The sequence below is a fragment of the Larus michahellis genome, chromosome 4 (genome assembly GCF_964199755.1).
Source record: "Larus michahellis chromosome 4, bLarMic1.1, whole genome shotgun sequence".
Taxonomy (NCBI): Eukaryota; Metazoa; Chordata; class Aves; order Charadriiformes; family Laridae; genus Larus; species Larus michahellis.
This window is the reverse complement of record NC_133899.1, coordinates 81,465,887-81,483,728: the sequence shown is the minus strand read 5'-3', so window position 1 is coordinate 81,483,728 and position 17,842 is coordinate 81,465,887. Positions and strand designations below refer to the sequence as shown.

The window sequence follows — 17,842 nt, the reverse complement described above, 5'->3', positions numbered from 1 at the left end:
GTAGTGATGACTTGGGAAGTTCTCACAAAGAAATACAAATGTCTAAGAGGTGCACCAAGCAAGTCTTTGTCTAAAAGTTATTTCACATAGCAAGAAGTCTCCTTTTTTCCCTATTAACTCAAAAACTCAAAGATGTGTACTCGTTAGTAGAACATACTGTATTCAGTCCTGGAATAAAACAGAAGTAGTGTTCTTCATTTCGGTGACAGTGGCATTTTAAGAGGCAGATCCTACAACTTTTAAAATATCACTGGTGGATCTGAAGTTTGTTTCAGGGAAGTTTTTCTACCAGTGGCATAAAAAGACTTAGACAAGGAGTATAAATGAACATGAGAGGGTCTTTTAGACTCCTTGTGACCAGAGGAACCCCAGATTTCCTCTCTGTTTGAGATAAAGCATATGCAGGTCCTGCTCCCAAGGAAAGCCACTGCTAAATTGCAAAACCGAATCCTGATTACTGAAGATGTGTTATTTTACGTAGAACTCAACAATCTATTTGGTAGCTCGGAAACCCCTTGGATACTAAGATGGAAAGTGTAAGTGCAAGAGTTTGAGTGATTCATTTCAAAGGAAAACAGTTATTCAAAACCCAGTATACATATGGAGATGAGGAAGACTTGAAATTACATCTCTGATAAATAGACATCTCTGATGTGTGCGAAAATCTTTGGAATAATTATATATTTGAAAGTATTTCCTTGCTTGCCTCTCTGCCCCTTTCCCTCTTTCATTCTGGCATCTTCCTCCTCACCCCAGCTGTTTTCAGCTTGTCACAAGCTCTCATTATGTTTGCTCAGTCGTGTTAAATTTTGGGTCGATATGATGCACTGTTGCTCAGCCCAGCAGACCTACTACTTCTCACTACATTAAAGTACAAATGAAATGGCAATCTAGATGTCTTCAAACAATATTTGCTTATCATTAAATAGTAAAATTTAACAAGGATTATTAAGCATAAAGCAGGTTTTATCCCAAATTTTTCAGACAAAAGTATTCAGCTCTACTCAGGAGATCAGGTGCAGAATTTCTGGGGCAGTTTTTACGTCTGACTGCTCTGTGGCAGCTTAGTCTCAGTCTCACAGGTGAGGGGCGACTTTGAGTGGTACTTAAAGTGGAGGGCAGGGGGGATTGGGGATCTTGGCCGTGTGGAAGAGTTCCTTTGGAGCAGCATACGGTGTTGTGGCCCTGGTCGTCCAAAGAGATCCAACAGTGTTAGCAGGAAGAAGTTCCAGGTTTTGCAAGATCATAAGGTAGCACGCGCATTGGTACAATTGGAAAAAGCAGACAGGTTTTCTGATATGCAGCCTTTCTCCAAACATAAGCCAGCCAAACCTCTCTCCCCAAAGCATCTGTGAAACATAACTGAATGGGACTCTGGCCCAGAAAACGCTGAGAAAACGTAGTTCAAGACTAAAATGCTGTATAGTATCTAGATGAGCAAAAACTTTGCTGCTGGTTTTAGGATCGGTGTGCATAATGTATGAAAATGTGCTGTTTGCATACACTTCTTGCAGATATTTACCAGTAGCTGTTTTCCTCCTTAAAACTTTGTGATTTGATTTTATTTTTGATTGATGAAAAAAACCCAAACAGTGCTATTTGGGGTCTCTTCCTGTTGAACTGCCCCTGGTATGTTTGTTTTTCTTTCATCGTACTTAACTTATTGCTGAAGTTGAGTCTTAAGAATTTTTCTAGTTTCTTTCTCCCAGTAAAGACCTTAGTACCCGGTGTGGTCATCTGTCACTGGGACTCTGTAGTTGAATAGAAATAGTTAAGGAGGCTACAGAAAGATGTCCGAGTTGAGGTCTGAACTTGTGTCTGTTTTGTGTCTTTAAAGAGATATTTTAATGGCAATTCTTCATCATAATCAAATGAGTATTATACGTGAAATAATAGCTAGGATCCTTTACAAGGCACTTTGAGATTTGCGTATAAGAAATGGTTTCATTAACTAAGATAAATTTAATATTGTTCCTGTTTGTTTTCCAGGCTGTGTTGAGATGTTTTGATCTAACTCAGGCATTAACAAATATTTATGTGTCACTTTATATTTTAGTTTATAGAAGTAAATTAGGTGCTTTGCTTTTACTGTGTCTCAGAAAGCTTTGGTCGTTTGGGTATACGGCTCTTCTCTTCAGTGTCTCATACTGTTTTTTCTGATACACTCTTCACATATAGATTTTGTGTGTGTTGTCAAATCTTGTGATGAATTTTAAATTAACGTTGGTCAAGTTCATTGAGGAACCTTGACTGGAAAGTGCCTGAAATATGTAACAGCTTTTCTGTAAAGTCGCTTGTAGTCACGTGCATTTTGGAGAATTGTTTGTAGAGACACTTAACTGATATCTGCAGATGAGAGGTGTGTGGATGTGCGAATTCCCATCGTAAGTATGATTGTTTATTCATGACATCATGGAAACTGTCGAGAAAGTCTTCATTCATTTCTTACTTTCTGTTGGCAAGGGGAGGCTTGGGGTATGGTGTGGGGCTGGAGAATCCTTCGAGTGTTTAATGAGAAGCTTTATGCATTTATAGATGAGTTTGACTAAGACTGAAACCGTCCAGGAGAAACAATGGGTTGTTTCTCATTGGATTTTAAAAGAGAATAACTTTGATCATTTCAAAAGCAATGAAGCCTGATGCTCCAGTGAGACAGGGAAGTGGTAATTTATAGCTACCATTAGGGAAACAAAGACAAAGACTGAGGGAAAGCTTCGCTCTGAAGATTTACTAATGTGTATAAACCACCCTTACAACTAGAAATAGCTTGGTATTTCTCACGGAACAAAACAAAAGAGAAAAGGCAGCGAAATAGGGATGGGAGGGAGGGAGGGCTGGAAAAGAATACTGCCTGCTTTCCCTTGCACCACGAAAGGTCAAACAACATTTAGGAAATTATAATTTCAGTGAATAAGGATAGGCCACTTTTAGCTGCCAAAGGAAGGACAGCTGTGAGAAATCCCTGGCTGGGAGAGGAGGTGTGATGGGGAGATGATGGGAGTGGTGGTGCGATGTTGTGGGTTCTGGTACAGCCTTCAGACGGGGACTTCACGCCCTGCAGTGGGGTGTAATTACTTGGTAAAAATTGTAATGGTGTATTTTTGAAGAACCGCAAGCCAGGCTGGAGTGAGTTGTGTTATGTATGGGCTGTGACAGGATGCAGGCACACGGGATCTTTGCATGGGCTTGTCTCTGCTGGAAGGAGACCGCTTTATGGGCCGCCCCAGCGTGGGGAGCACCGGTTCCAATACACTTACCTCACACGCAGAGGGTGGGTGCCAGCGGCATCTCAGGTACCTTCGGGAAGCACCGGCGCCCCGGCACATCTGTGTTTAGGGTGTCGTGCAGGTGTTCGAAGGCCGGTGCCGCGGGTGGGGGCACCGGTGCTGCCGATGGCGGGTTTTTCACGTGGGGTGGGGGGTGGCGGTGCGCTCGTCGCCGCCGGCTGCCGCCGCGGGGCGGGCAGGGAGGCCTGGGCAGGGGAGGCCCGCCCAGCCCCCGCCACCCCGCAGACACCTCCCTCCGCCGCCGCCGCCGCCGCCTCCTCCCGCCCGGCGGCGGCAGCAGCAGCAGCAGCGCAGCCGCCGCCGCAGCGCCATCGATGGGGTCCGGCGGCCGCCCCGGCGCGGCGGGGGCGCGGGCGCTGCCGCTGCTGCTGCTGCTGCTGCCCGCGCCGGCCGCCCCCGCCGCCCTGCCGCTGCCCGGTGAGTGCCGCCCGCCCGCCCGCATTCAGCCCCGGACAGCGGCTGCCCCCGCCGGGCACCTGGCCGTGCCCGACCCCCGGGCGGCGGCGCTTCCCCGCGGGGCGCCCGGACGTGGCTGCCGGGGGGCAGCAGCCGGGGCGGGCGGTGGGGTAAGGGGCGCGGGGGGTTGGAGGGCGAAGGGGAGCCGTGGGCGAGCGGCGGCCGTTCCCGAGGTGAGGTGGCGCGGGGGTGGTCGCTCCGGGCACCGGCGGTGGCTTTCACACGCCGGTGTCGCCCGGCAGCGGGGCTGGCCCCCGGGGGGTCCCGCACCTGGTCGGCGTCTCACCTTTGCCGAGGGAGCGGGGAAGCGAAGCCGGCGTTTGTCGCTGCTTCGGCTGCCCTCGGTCGCCGAGGAATAAACTCGGTAATTCTTCCTGCAGCCTCCTCCGCGCCCGCCTTACTGCCAACTTGAAGGCTGTGATGTTTGCTCAGTCTCCCTCCTCTAGGGTCTCTCTCCAGCTCAGGCTACTGTCACGTCATGAGGAAATCTTGCTCCCTGTGCCCAGTGATTTTTTTTTTTTTTTTCTTATTTTCTAGCCCTCTTTTCCAGGCTTCTGTATGCATTAGTGCTGCGTTTTTTTACTGCCGTTCTTCCCTGTGCGCTGCAGACCACAGAGGGTCAGTGTGAAAATAAAATAGCAGAACGGACGTTTTGCTGCTGGCATGGGGTCTGGTTGATGTCTCTGTGCCATAACTTTGAAAGAAGCCCCGTCTGTGGCGTGTGTTTTCTGAGACACCCCCCCACCCCAGCCTCCCTGGCCGGGGCTGGGAAGAGGAGAGCTTTCCGTGCAGGGGATACGCAGCCAGCACGTGTGGCTAACGCTTCTTTCTGCCTGCTGTCTTTCCTTCCTTACCCATCCTTTCCTCCTGCCCCATCTGCCTGAATCCCACTAGCTAGAGTCCCCTCAGCAATTCCCTGCGCCCCTCCTTGTGTGACTTGCTCCCTCGGTTCACTGCCTCCCCTATTTTTTAATGGCTTGACTTTTCCTCTTTGAGAGGAAGCCACTCTCTCTGGTTGTTTTCCACCTTCCCTTTGTTTTCTGGAGGTAGTATCTGAGGACTCCATCGCTGATACCGGTTCTGTGTGCACCTGAGAGCCAGGAGAGCGCTCCTGCTCTAGCAGTGGCTCTTTGCCTTGTCTCCTGCTGCCAAATGCATTAGGAGTTAAAACTACAGGAATACTTTCTGAGGTTGGCAACTACTGCAGTAGCTACAGGCATATTTTGTGATTGGGGGGAAAAAAAAAAAAGAAGAGATGAATGCTATAATTGTAAATGGGAGAGGTGCTCGTTGAAATTCCCTGTTAGAAAGTGATCCCCACTATAAAAAGTGGCTGACTGTTTGCCACCTTCTGCTGATATTCCTGCAATTCATCATCTTGTTTTAGGAGTCATTTTTTATACCTATGTGGGGTGCTACTTTTGCAGTTCTTCTTTTTAACAGTTGCTGGAAACAGTTCCTGTTTCTCTGTTTGAATTTTCCTCTGCTGTGTGAAAAACTTCTGCTGATGTCCGCTGCTGCCCGTAACTTTTCCTTCTCCTGTCTACATTTCTTCATCTCTAGGGCTTCCTCTTTCTCCTCATTTTTTCTGCTCTGAAGTTTCCACCTGGATATTTTGGTTCAGTATGCTGTGCTTTGTGATGGCTGGCCAGGTGATTTGGCAGTGTTGGTCAACAGATACCTGTCTTGTATTTTTAAAAAATGGCATTATTTATAAATTATGCATCTGTTTGATGGTAAGTCTGTCTTTTAATGTGTTCGTGGTGACTTTGAAAGTACATTTCTGTAAACACCCCATCTTAGTTTAAAAATCACTGGGCTTCCTGAGGGTGATGTCAGGGATGTGATTGAGAACTCTTTCACTAACTGTTTATTGTTAGCCAGAAAGATTAACAGTCTCTAACGAGTCTCTGTAAAACTGTCAGCTAAATCTCATGGAGGACCTAGCCCATAATAGATTATTGTTGATGTATTTATAAGTGGGTAGAGAAGCTTAACACAAACTTATCTGAATTGCGTAGAAATACATCTATATGCAGGTAGAACGTTATACAAATTTAAATTCCGATACGGCCTCTGCATATTTCTGTCCAGACTTACAAATACATATAATGTGCATGCACGTGCCACAAACAGCTGCTCAACATTACGTCATCTCGTCAGTGATGTGTACAGGAGACACGCTTTGGTCTCCAGCTTCTGACGTCCCTTCTGAACCCTGTCTTTTCACAGATGTGGATGAGTGTGCCCTGGGGCTTGATGACTGCCACCCCGATGCTATTTGTCAAAACACCCCGAAGCTGTACAAGTGCACGTGCAAAGTGGGTTACACTGGCGAAGGGAAGAAATGTGAAGGTAAAGTGACCGAAGCATTTTGCTCTGCCTGTGTCAGCATGAGGTATTTCTAAGAAGGTGGAGCCGTTAAAAATAATGGCTTAGAGTATGGAGGATGATTTTAAATCAAAATAGTCGTTGTTCCTGCACCTGATTTCCTTCTTGTTTACAAAATCAGAGGCAAACAGATTATATGGCTTTTCACCTAGTAATGCTACTTGGTCTAATAATTAGTTTGTTGTTTAACCAGCAGCCTTAAAAAATACAAGGTAAAGCTACATGGGAATCTCAGGGCATTTTGTTACTCTTCAGAAACATTCAGCAAGTAATACGTTAAGTATCGCCTATTTGCAAGACAATGATTATTTTGGACAGCAGTTGCTGCTCGCATCTATGCAGTCGCATCTCTGTCTGTAACACTCAGGGAAGCATCCATCATATTGACTTTTGTTTTATTCCTTAGACATTGATGAATGTGATAATGACTTCAATGGAGGCTGTGTCCATGAGTGTTTCAACATTCCAGGAAATTACCGCTGTACTTGCTACGATGGCTTTATGTTGGCTCATGATGGCCACAACTGCCTAGGTAAGAAGCGCGTTCAGTAACACTGTGAGTGGTGATGCTAACGTAATCCTTTAACTGCATCCATGGGAAATGCATGGCGATCTGTTGGGCTGAATCACTCTTTTCCAGGTGAGCTATCACATATGGGACTAAGGAATTCCCAGTACTGATGCACCATCCCAGTGTGACTCTTTCCCGGCCTTTGTAGGAGAAAGGGAAATTGTGCTACGTTTCTGTTAAGTGCTTTAGGTTAAACTGTGCCATCACTTTTTTCTCGTACATCTGTCAGGTGTGGGCTTCTCACTCTTACTGTGTCTGAGTGCTTCCTGGCATGCAAATTGTCAGGAAAGGACAATTAGGAGTGTGCAGTAGCTGTATATGATAGAGGCCATTGAAGTACAGAGGGACTAAGCCAAATGCTTGGAGTTTGCCTGGGTGGTTCGTGTGAAGCAAAATATGCAACTCTGGAAATACGTTCAATCCTGACAACACTCCCTTGACCCTGCATATGCACACACTCTCTCTCACCCTCCTTTTCTTTATTTAGCACCGAGATAGTTTCCTTGGCTTTTTTGTGTGCCAGCAGGTGAAAATCTTTAAAAATGGATAATGAGACCTTGTGGTTGTACTGTGGTGGTATTCTCCAGCACATGGTGCAGCAGTGTACAGAAATGCAGGAGTTCCCAGCCTGCTGGCAGTGTGGCATGGGGCTGGTGTTATTTCCCTGGGACAGAGCCTCATGTTGCTGAAGCTGTCCTGCTTCCAGCACCTACGCTGGGTACCCCGTGTGACTCTGCCCGGCACTGTGGTACCTGTCCCATTTACTTTTTCAGAGATGGCTCAGTTTTTCCTCTTCTGCTGCACTGAGCATGGATGTGCCCAGGCAGGCTTCCGTGTCCATGTCTGTCAGAGGGAAACCTGCTCTCGCAGCATAATTCTAAGACTGTAGTTAGCTTGGCTGGGCTATTTCCCGCTAGTGTGTGGCATATCAGATCGGGGCTCGGACCATCCCTGGGCTGTATCTTCTGCCGGGACAAATCAGAAAAGATCTGGAGTCTTCAGTGGGATTGTGCTGGGTTTCACCTGCTGGGAACCTAGTGCGTGTCCACATATTGATTTTATTACACTGTGAGTGGATGAGAGGATGAAGTCGCTAATTTCCAAGTATTTCACTAAAGAAAGTAGAGGGGGAAGCAAAATGTCTGCTGATCCTTTAAAATAACAGGAAGGCCATCTTATTTTTCTCTAGCGCATTTGTGTAAGCACACAGTGGAGTTCAGCTGAGGTTACCATGAAGGGCTGAATGTGAAGGAACATGTTGCCTCCTAGAATGCCACCAAAGGGTGTATTCTCTTTGTATCCAGTAGCCCCTCTAAAGCATACTTCAGCTGGCTTGTTTGTGATCAGTAAGACCTAGACATAACTCTGACCAAAATCTACCACCTGCTATGTTACTGGGAAGCTGGTCAGTATTGCGTGGCAGACTTTTTAAAGTAAAATAAAATGTCACTGATATACAATGAAGTTTTTACCACTGACCTGCCAATTTTGAGATGTGATGTAAATGTTAAATAAATATTTTGGCATGCAGCAAATTGGATCACATCTTCTCTTAATCTGTTTATTTACTTTGTTCACGCCAGGGTTGCCCTCCTCTCACCCTTATTTTTGAAGATCTCGTCTGTATGCCTGGGTTTAAGCCAAATAGACAATTACTTGTTGGAAAGAGATGATTTTTTTGAAAGCTTTCCAAAGCCTGTGAGACAGAAACATCTGCTGGAGTTCAAATCTGTAGTACTAAAGACTCATGGTGGCTGTTTATTCATGATTGTTTGCATATTCACATCACTGCAGAACTCTAAAATACTCAGCTTCTCTGTGATGGAGATATGTCAGCCGCTGTCTTTGCTACAGCAGGTCACATTCTTTTGCATCCAATTGGCTTATTCATTGCCTTCAGCAGAAATTAAGTCTGTTGTAATACTATGTTATGCTTCTTACTAAAAGCCTTTCTCTCTCTCCTTTTTTAGAAGACAGATGGTTTATGCCAGAAATACTACAATGTTAAATTAAAAACATTGTACTGTTAGCTCAGGAACAATGAACAGAGCAGGGAGCAAACATGATGTTCCATATAAATTTGCGCATGAGACCAGAGCTTTGCCTCAGCAACGTTTTGTCCTGTTTTTTTTAAGGGACTGAGCATTTTTACTTCCTGTTCAAATTGGCATTTTGAAGATTAGGATAGGAAAATTCTTTGCTGGTAGTGGTTACAAGAACCTGCACTTACTAAGGGGTAAAATTCCAAAGAATCGGAGGTTGGGATGAGCATCCTGTTGTTTAGGAAGCTTAGCTGAAGTTTTTCTACTCTTTGTTTCTCTTGGTTATCTTGCAAGCAGAGCTTTTCTATATTCTCTGGTATTGTTGAAGTTCTGAATATTGCAAAATCAACATTAAAAGTATTTCCAGAACTTCTGCTGTGGTCCTTGACAGCAGTCAGTAAACACAGCAGCAGCCGTGATGGTAAGTGGTGGTGACTTAGAGTTGAGGGAGGAGGTTCATAAATCAAACTGAGTGTCAGAACAGATGTGGTGTGTGAGTTCTAGCTAGACTGAAAGTAAGGAGCAGGGGATAGGTTTTAAGCTTCAGTTTATTTTGAGGTTTGTATTTTTCTTGTTCCACCTTTGCTTCCGAGTGGGGAGCTTTCTGGAAAAACACCTTTTGTAGCTTGCATGGGTTTGGAGCCAAAGATATGTCCTGCTGAGCAAGATAGAACCATGTACGGATGCTCAGCCTAGATGTAAATGTGCTGGGCTGCTGGGCGGCAGTGCTGTCCTGCTGCACCAAGAGGCAGGGTACCTGCGGGTAGGTGGAGTGTGGAGCCCTGCTTCTGGCTCCACCGAGGCGACTCTGCCTCAGTTATAACCAGCAATTCGGATTAGTTGGCCAGTGTTTCTTGGGGGCCCTGTGACTGATGGGGCAAACTGCAAACAGGGGAAGAGCAGCAGCAAAAATATACTTTCCCAAGGGTGACAGCACAACACCAACAACAAACAGGCTAGCCTGGGGTGTCAAACTGCCTGGGTGGTTACATGCCAAGCAGATGTCTGTCTGTACTGCGTATTGAGCGGCTGCTGCCAATATGAGTGCATTGGTCTTACTACAAAGCCGATCTCTCTCTTCTCTGTCTTTCAGATACGGATGAATGCATGTTCAACAACGGTGGTTGCCAGCATGTTTGTGTCAACACTGTGGGGAGCTATGAATGTCGCTGTAAGGAAGGGTTCTTTCTAAGTGATAACCAGCATACGTGCATCCACCGCTCAGAAGGTACTGTCTGCTTCCCTCTGGGCACCAAGCAGGAGTTTCTGACAGAAACTAACTGCAAAATCTCTAAAGCTGTTTCAAAAGTATTTTTAAGTTGTGTTTTTCAAAGCTGTGAAGGGTCTTGAAGTCCTCGCTCTTTTTAAAAGGAACAGTGTGCAAGAATCTTCTAAGTGACTTTGAAGACTCTTTACATCCCTTCTGCCCCTTTGATCCCACCTGTATGTCTGCAGCGTTGTGCTTGTTAAAGGCTGTGCTGCTGTACTCTTGCTGTACTTTATGCTCTGTTGTGCCACTAAGCTGTGTCCTGGTCCAGGGAACGGCAACAAATTGAAGGACAGTGAGTTCTGACCGTTTCCGTTGGCTTTAGTTACAGGGCAATACCTTTTAGTTACCTTCAGGTACCTTTTAGATTCCCCGTACAGTGTTTAGGTTTCAGTTTAAGAGATTTATTGTTTGTCAGCCCCAAAGGCATTTAAATCACGTTCTTTGTTTTGAGTGAAACCTTTATGAAGCAACCTTTGAGAGATCAGAGAGCCTTGGATATCTAATCAGACATCAGATTGAACAAAATTATTTTGGATGCCTTTAGGGAATACTTTAAAGTGGTTGCTCAGATCAGGGAGTTGTCCATTGAACTGTACAGTGAATATCTTACGAAGAAGTATCTAAAGCTGCGAAGCTTTCTTTAATCTAAGGCTTATCGTTGGCATAAGTATAAGAGGAATCTGAGCATGAATAAACAAATCTCACTTTAAAAATCCCCATAGTGAAGAGATCAACATTTATAGACATATATGGCCATCCACAGATGAGTGTGCTGAGGTGGCTGTCATCTGACGTAGCTGAATTGATCTTTTGTTTGAATTAAGAATTTGTATTCTTAGCTTGGTGCTGGGCTTGGTCTCACGGGGTTCTGCTGGTGCATTGTGATCTCTCGGGCCGTTGCTCAGCTTGCCACCGGAGGAGCTGAGCCAGCGGTGGGGACAAGCAGGAAGGCTGCAGTGATGGGGCAGGGCGCTTTCCTTCATGTTGCCTTGATAGCACTGATGTGTCTCTGTGTGTGTGCATGGATGATGAATTTAAGGATAAAAATCCGTTGCCTGAACTCCTTGTCTCATCCGATGCCAAGGGCGGAAAAACTTCCACCTCTTTCTGTTGTTATTTACTGCTACTTGAGTACATTCTACTCTCCTGAACTAACAGCAGCAGCATTTCCTGTCATTCATATTTGCTCCCTAAATTGTACCTTTGGAATACTACCTTTGTTCTGTTCTTTTTAAAGATGCAATTAATTTCTTTCAATGTTTTCCATAATACCAAATTTCCACTTAACTTAGTCTTTTTTTTTCTTTGAAAAAAGAAAAGCCGGAGGGGGGGGGAAAGTGTATTTTCTCCTAAAAATCACTAAATTAAATATATTTTTATGTATACCAGTCTTAAGAAAAAAGCCCTTACTGTTTTTGCCTGAAATGCCTTTTTTTTTTTTTTCTTCATACCAAAATACAGAATTGTTTGTTTTGGTTTTTTGAAAAGCCATTTTTTTTCAGGTTATCATGCTGTGACTGTTTCCCTTCCGCCTCCCCCTCATTACTGTGAAGATGTGCTCCACGGGATTCCCCACATTTTATTAATTTTTTTTTTTCTTGGGTGGGCAGGTCTGTTGTAAGCCAAATCTCATTACGTTATCTTTCCCCTCACTTTGTTCTTCGCTTTTGTGCTCGTTCGTAGGTCTTCAATCCTCTGCCTTGTGTTTGCATCTCTCAGCATATACACTGTATTAGTTTTCTGTTGAGACCTCATAGGATTGATCTGAACAGCATTTGGTACCTACCACCTAGACCATCTATTCAGTTTTCTTCTTGTCTGCAGTATAAGGGAGTATTTCCTTCCCTGTCTCCCAGCTCAGACGGTACACACATTAATGCTTGAGAGACCTTCCTAGGTCTGGCCTTTCTGGCCTTTACATACACAGAAAAGAGTGACCTGGAGTTCAGGTAGGAGAGAGAGAGGCTTGGGGCTGTGGTAGTCCTCCTGACGACCAGTGTAACAGGGGAGCCTAAGAGTCATCTGCTCTTCCAAGCCTATCTGCAATTAATTTCTGTGTTTCCTGTCACCTGCTGTGACACGGGACTTGAGATCTGGTAGCTATGAGAGGGGTTTGACAAAGTTGATTTTTTCATCTGATATGATTGTATTGGTTCGAAGCACAGGGGTGCTCTGAGGCGCTTGGTGGTTCTGCCTAGCCCCTGCTTAAACCACAGGAGCTCAGAGTGCGTCTTGGGAAGTTGTGCACAATCCTGTTTTTTTTTTTTTTTTCTTGGCTGTCTTCATCTATATGTGGGAGAATGGATTTACTTTGGGAGGCTGTTACAGTGGCTGGCAGGACAGCTATGCACGTGTAGCTTGTTTCTGTGTTTAACTTGCTCCATATTACAGAATACAAAATTTTGAAGGAAAACAGAGTTTTTCATGAGTAAATATGTATTAAATCTTGTGGTTGCTCTTGCTATGGATGACAGATCTTGCTACTCTCCCTTGTGGTATTGCACAGTTGTAGCTATCTACTTGTTGGTTTGAATCAGTGGGAGTGAATTGGACCTGCAAGATAAAAGCCACATTTGAAATCACTGTGTGGACTGAAAACTCGTACGTAGGGCACCATCTCCGTTGTTGCTATTAAAGTCCTTCTGACTGTAAAGAACAGTGATAACTAGAAAAATTTTTGGCAAAAGTTGCCGTAACACAAGGGTGTAGAAAGCATGAAAAAAGCCTGACTTGTTCCTGTTCTGCTGGCTGTGCTGATGCTTCCCGCCATTTGGTTATTAGAGGGTGCTTCTGACAAGCTCTGGTAGTTCTTTGTACAATTACATCCTCTCCCTCTGTCCTATTGAGCGCTTGTTTGAATGTGCCCTAAATGGAGCCTTAATATTCTTAGCAGATTGGTGGTGACGTCTCTACATCTTCTGTGTAAAAGACAAAGATTTAAACACAGGTCATACACGGAAGAGATTACTTCAACGTGACCTGCTAAAGAAATACCGTGCCAGGTTTTTGCCTGTCTTGCCAGTGATAGGAGTGCTCAGATCTCACTGAGGTTTCCTGGATAACTTCGTGAAGGTCCGGTCATCAGAAGTGACTGATCTGGCTTGGGGGCAGGCACTGGATTCAGCTCTCTTGGCTGTGGTTGTGGCAATGAAGAGATGGATTCCATCCCCAGAAACTTGCATGTCAGTAGGGCAGGGTCTCCTGCAAGAGAAGTTGTGCGTCTGGGGAGCATGTGGTGGGATTTGACCAAAATTTGTTTGGTGTTTGGTTCTGGACCACAATCTGCCATTGCAACAGCTCTGGAACAATGTAACCTGGGAGACTTTGTGTCCATGAAGGTGTTTGCAGTCACACAGCGTTTATGGTTTTACAGACATTTCTTTAATACAACCTTATACAATGGAGCTGAGTAGAAATCTACTGCCTTTGGAAACAAGCAGCAGCTTCATAGTAATTGCTAGAATGTGTGGATGCACGTATCTTCTATGAAATGCTGCCTTCTGGGTCAGCTGGATTTTGGTGGATTTGGTCATGTACCTTGTTACACAATGGGTACTCTGTTATTAAAATATGCCCTGGTTTGGGAAGCGCAGTTTTACCCTTCTGTGGAGATCTGATTGAATTCTACTGACTCGGAACGGAGCAATCCCAAATTGGGCATTTAAACCAATTGTCTGATGTCAGTGAACTTTACCAAAGTACCTGCTTGAACAGTTTCCCCTTTGGTAGCTCAATAGAGACAAAAACCCCCAAACTTTGTTAACAGAAACTAAGCTGCTAATTCTCTTAATGCTTTCTAACGCCTCTGAGCCAACAGACCAAACCCTATTGCATGCTTAAGAACAGAAATGTCACAAAAACACAAGAGTTAATGAGGCTAATTTGTGGCCTCATAGGTTGTCCCCTTCCTTGGCTGACAGCACAATAATAGATGACAGCTTTCATGTGGGCTCCTTGGGCTGTGTCTGTGTGCCGCAGGATTTGAAGCGTCATTGTCTCGTTAGGCTTCTACGGACTTCTCACTGTGGGAAAGGAATCAAAAAGCCAGTAGAGCAGAATAATCTAGGCTCTGCGATATCCACTCTTTTGTTGCTTAAAGCTGCCTTAATAGAGAAAGGGTACGTAGCTTGTGCTTCAGATGGCGAGAACAGTCGTGTGCAGAGCAAGGACCTAATTGAAGTGTAATGGGATAATGGTGACAAAGCCGACCTCTGCTTGCGGATACAGTGTTTTTCTTTCGTTTAGTAATAAAGCTGCAAAAAGGGCTTTGTGAGTTTAAAAAATATATAGGGTGTGGAATTGTTCACGCAATCCCTTTTTAGCAGCACGATCACCCTTTCGATTCTCTCTCTGACTGCACATCTGCTCAACTCAGTAAAAGTTCACTGAGGCAATGTGGGATAAGCCCTTGCAGCCAAAGTATGCTGCTCTTAGTCTTCTCAAATGAAGTGTTCTCACGAAGAAGAGCGAGCATTCTGGTGTAACATGTCTTTAAAAAGCTAAATGCACCAAGCCAGAGAATTTGATGGTGAAGGTGTGCTCTCTGTATACCTGAGGAGAGCATCGGGTCGTCTTCTCTCCCAATTTTGTAGCACTATAGAAGACTTCAGGAAAAAAATCTGTGGTGTACTGTTAGAAGAAAAACTATTCTTTTAATTTGTTTTAATGATCCCATTTGATAGCCAGCTGCTGTGTAGTTTTAAGTTGTGTGCGTACAAATTGTGTCACTGTCTTGCCAACAGCAAAGGCATTGATTTAGCTGAACCATGGGGCAAGGTGAAAGAAGTTTTTATGATAATTCTAGGAACAATTCCTCCCTGTTCAATCAACTTTTAACTTTTTGCAAAGGCCAGACAGACTGCCAGACTGGTAGTCATTGAGTGCTGGTGCATGAACAGCTTGTAACTGTCAGAGGCAAAAGTGACAGGATGTATTTAGGAGGTGCACTAAAAGGAAGAAAGTCACTAGTGTCACATTGCTTTTTCATTTGGCTAAAGCAGGCACTGGCACTAAATTCTGTCCAGCCATAAAGGTGTGTAGAAATACAGAACCCAGTGGGGCTATTTTGGGAGGTATTTATTGAAATCAGGAAAAAAACCCCAAAACCAGAACGGTTAACAAAAAAGAGAATTGACATACAGCGTATGTACAATATACATGACTGCCTGATCACTACTTGGTCACAGCTGAGGTGGGTTATGATGTTGGGAATCTGCCTTGTAGGCCAGTAATTGAAACAGGGATGACTTCTGTGACTGTCGGCCTAGGCATTCCTGTGTCGGGTGGCTGCTCTTCTAAGCAGAGAAATAAGAACTTTACTTTAGGCTTTGATCTTGCCAGGTATCAGCCACCTTGCAATTTTTATAAAAGAAATGAGGAGGTTTTATAAACACTGGTATAAAGTGAGAGCATTGGATGAGAATGCAGGTGCTGTACGAATTTAGAAATGTTGCTTTTTGACCTTGCAGTCAAAGAACATGAGCACAGAAAAGATCACAGGTGAAGAAACCTTGGGGCCATTGACTTTGCAGGATTGGACTTTCTGCCTTGCCTGTCTGTAAGCTTGTACTTCTTGTCCTAACACTGTGGAGTCTTCCCAGTAGTAGCAGGCTGTTGTCTGTGTGTGTATTGAACTGACTTTATCTGACTGTTGCCCTCACACAGAGGTGCTGAGGGTGCTGATGCTCTTGCGCTTGTCCTGTTTTGCAGAAGGCATGAGCTGCATGAATAAAGATCATGGCTGTGCCCACATCTGTAGAGAAACGCCCAAAGGAGGAGTTGCCTGTGAATGCCGACCAGGATTTGAACTGTCCAAGAACCAGAGGAGCTGCATTTGTATGCAACATTCTGCATATGCTTATGGTTTCCCAAAGTGAACAAGTAGTGTTCTGTTTGCAGTGATGTGGGATTTGGTATGTTATAGCTAAACTGGGATGACACGCCTAAATTGTGTGCACTTGAATTAGACTAGATCAATGGCTTTGCTGGACACTGTCACACCAGTCTGTTGGTTGCTACAGTATCTGTAGTTTGGGAGTTGTGCTGTCATTCATAATGACGGGAAGTTCAGCTGCACAAGAGAGCTCTGCAGTGTTTCGGTCTCACACAGTTCTTCAGGAAAGGGACACGTTAGGAAGGTGTATCGGATGGTCAAATGGAGACATCATTGCACACTGTCTTTCAAAGATGCTGGAAGTAATTGTGAGATGTAACATATACTTTCTTCCTAGTGACATGTAATCATGGAAATGGTGGCTGTCAACATACATGTGACGATGCTGATAATGGGCCTATTTGTGGATGTCACCCCAAGTACATCATGCATGTGGATGGGAAAACATGCCTGGGTCAGTATACAGGAGAGGGAAGTAGTTTCCTGTTGATGACTAACTCCAGAGTGGAGTGGCATTGCTGTTTGTGCATGATTATTGCTCCTCGTAATAGTATGGTTCGAATATGTCAAGGAATCCAAACCTAAGAAACCTGCTAGTGCCCGAATGGGGCAGTTGTGTCCAGGCAACCTGTGCTTCCCTATATGATTCCCTGCCTAATGCTACTGCAGTCTGTAATTATCACCGGTCCCTCTGAAGCATGAGGCCTGTCACTAACCAAAGAAGATTCCCTTCCCTCTAGGATATTTTAGGTTCAGTTTCTCGTATAGCATGAGCCACAGAGTGTAACCAAGCAGTATGTGTGTTAAAACCAGAACTCTGAATTCAATTAAAGAACAATTTTTGCGAGGCTCTTATCCAGTAAAGAGAGCACTTAAGATTTATAAACTCCTCCAGTCTCTGGAAGAGTTTGTTGTCTGTTGATTGAAATCAAATGCTGAGGCTTAACTGGCTGGCCCTTGTATTAGTCCATGATAGATGATGGTAGTGTGCTCTTAACAGAGCAGTTCGTGACAGTTCAATTAGTTCTTTCATCTTCTTGCTGTTCGCCACATCTGTAGCACGCTTTCTGTTTTGTTAAGAATACTGAAGCAAACTTGAGTTGTAAGGAAGCAACAAAAGCAAAGTATTCTCATGGTTTTGACTGAAGGGTCTTCGTGGTTTTTTTTTTTTTTACTACTTTCTTTTAAAAAAAATTATATTTCTGCCTAGTCAGTTCAAACTGTCTCTGACAATTCAGCGCACAATGCAGCTGTTTGCATGTGTGTACGTACTGGATAGCAGATGAGGCTTCTGGTCAGGGCACCTTTACTTACTTGCTTTTTTCATGTTCCTGACAGAGAGGGAAGAGGCTGCTGTTGAAATATCTGAGGGAAACACTACAGCAGGAGCTGATGTGGACAAGAGGGTGAAGCGACGGTTGCTCATGGGTAAAAGTGCTTATCCAAAATAAATTTGCTGTTTGATGAAACCTCTTAGATTGAAGAATTGGGCTTTTTTTATGTAACCATCATAGCTCTGGGCTGAATTCTGCCTGAGATTCTCCACTCCCTTTTATGGAAATAATGTTGTTCCATAATGTATAAGAAACTATATACATTGTTTGTGATGATGGTCAGGAACTTGCCCTTGAAGCACTGTATGTTTCCATGGTTCTAATTCATCATGGGAATGTAGTACAGTCCCTTTTGTGCTGCAGCTTTAGCCAAGTGATTGTGGAGGAAGCAGTGTTTTACCTGCTTCTCTTCAGTGGGAGGTATACTTCTGCATGGAGAAGAATTGGGCCCAGTGGTGGATTGCATCTAGAAGGGCTTGTTAGGGTACAAGGCCATCTTATTCTTCCTAGAGGTGTTCGCATCTGGCCCAGAATGCCGGCCTGTGAGGGTCTGCCACTGCTGGGAAGGCACTGACATGAGAAACAATCGCTGTGGTCT

General features: G+C 44.6%; 1 protein-coding gene across 6 annotated transcripts in view; it reads left to right on the top strand.

The window, feature by feature from the left end:
* The first annotated feature begins 3,601 nt into the window (after nt 1-3,601).
* Nucleotides 3,602-17,842, top strand: part of SCUBE2 (signal peptide, CUB domain and EGF like domain containing 2) — a 44,873-nt gene continuing 30,632 nt past the window's right edge. For 2 of the 6 annotated variants that reach the window (XR_012586854.1, XM_074585920.1), the window contains exons 1-6: nt 5,777-6,098; nt 6,541-6,666; nt 9,841-9,975; nt 15,727-15,852; nt 16,248-16,364; nt 17,249-17,338. Coding sequence is in view for 5 of the 6 variants with exons in the window: in XM_074585920.1 (XP_074442021.1) it covers nt 5,777-6,098; nt 6,541-6,666; nt 9,841-9,975; nt 15,727-15,852; nt 16,248-16,364; nt 17,249-17,338 (916 nt within the window). In the remaining variant the exon portion in view is untranslated. Of the gene's footprint in view, nt 3,705-5,321; nt 5,480-5,776; nt 6,099-6,540; nt 6,667-9,840; nt 9,976-15,726; nt 15,853-16,247; nt 16,365-17,248; nt 17,339-17,842 lie in introns of those variants that run through there. The other 4 variants (XM_074585921.1, XM_074585922.1, XM_074585924.1 and 1 more) reach the window with 4 other exon arrangements.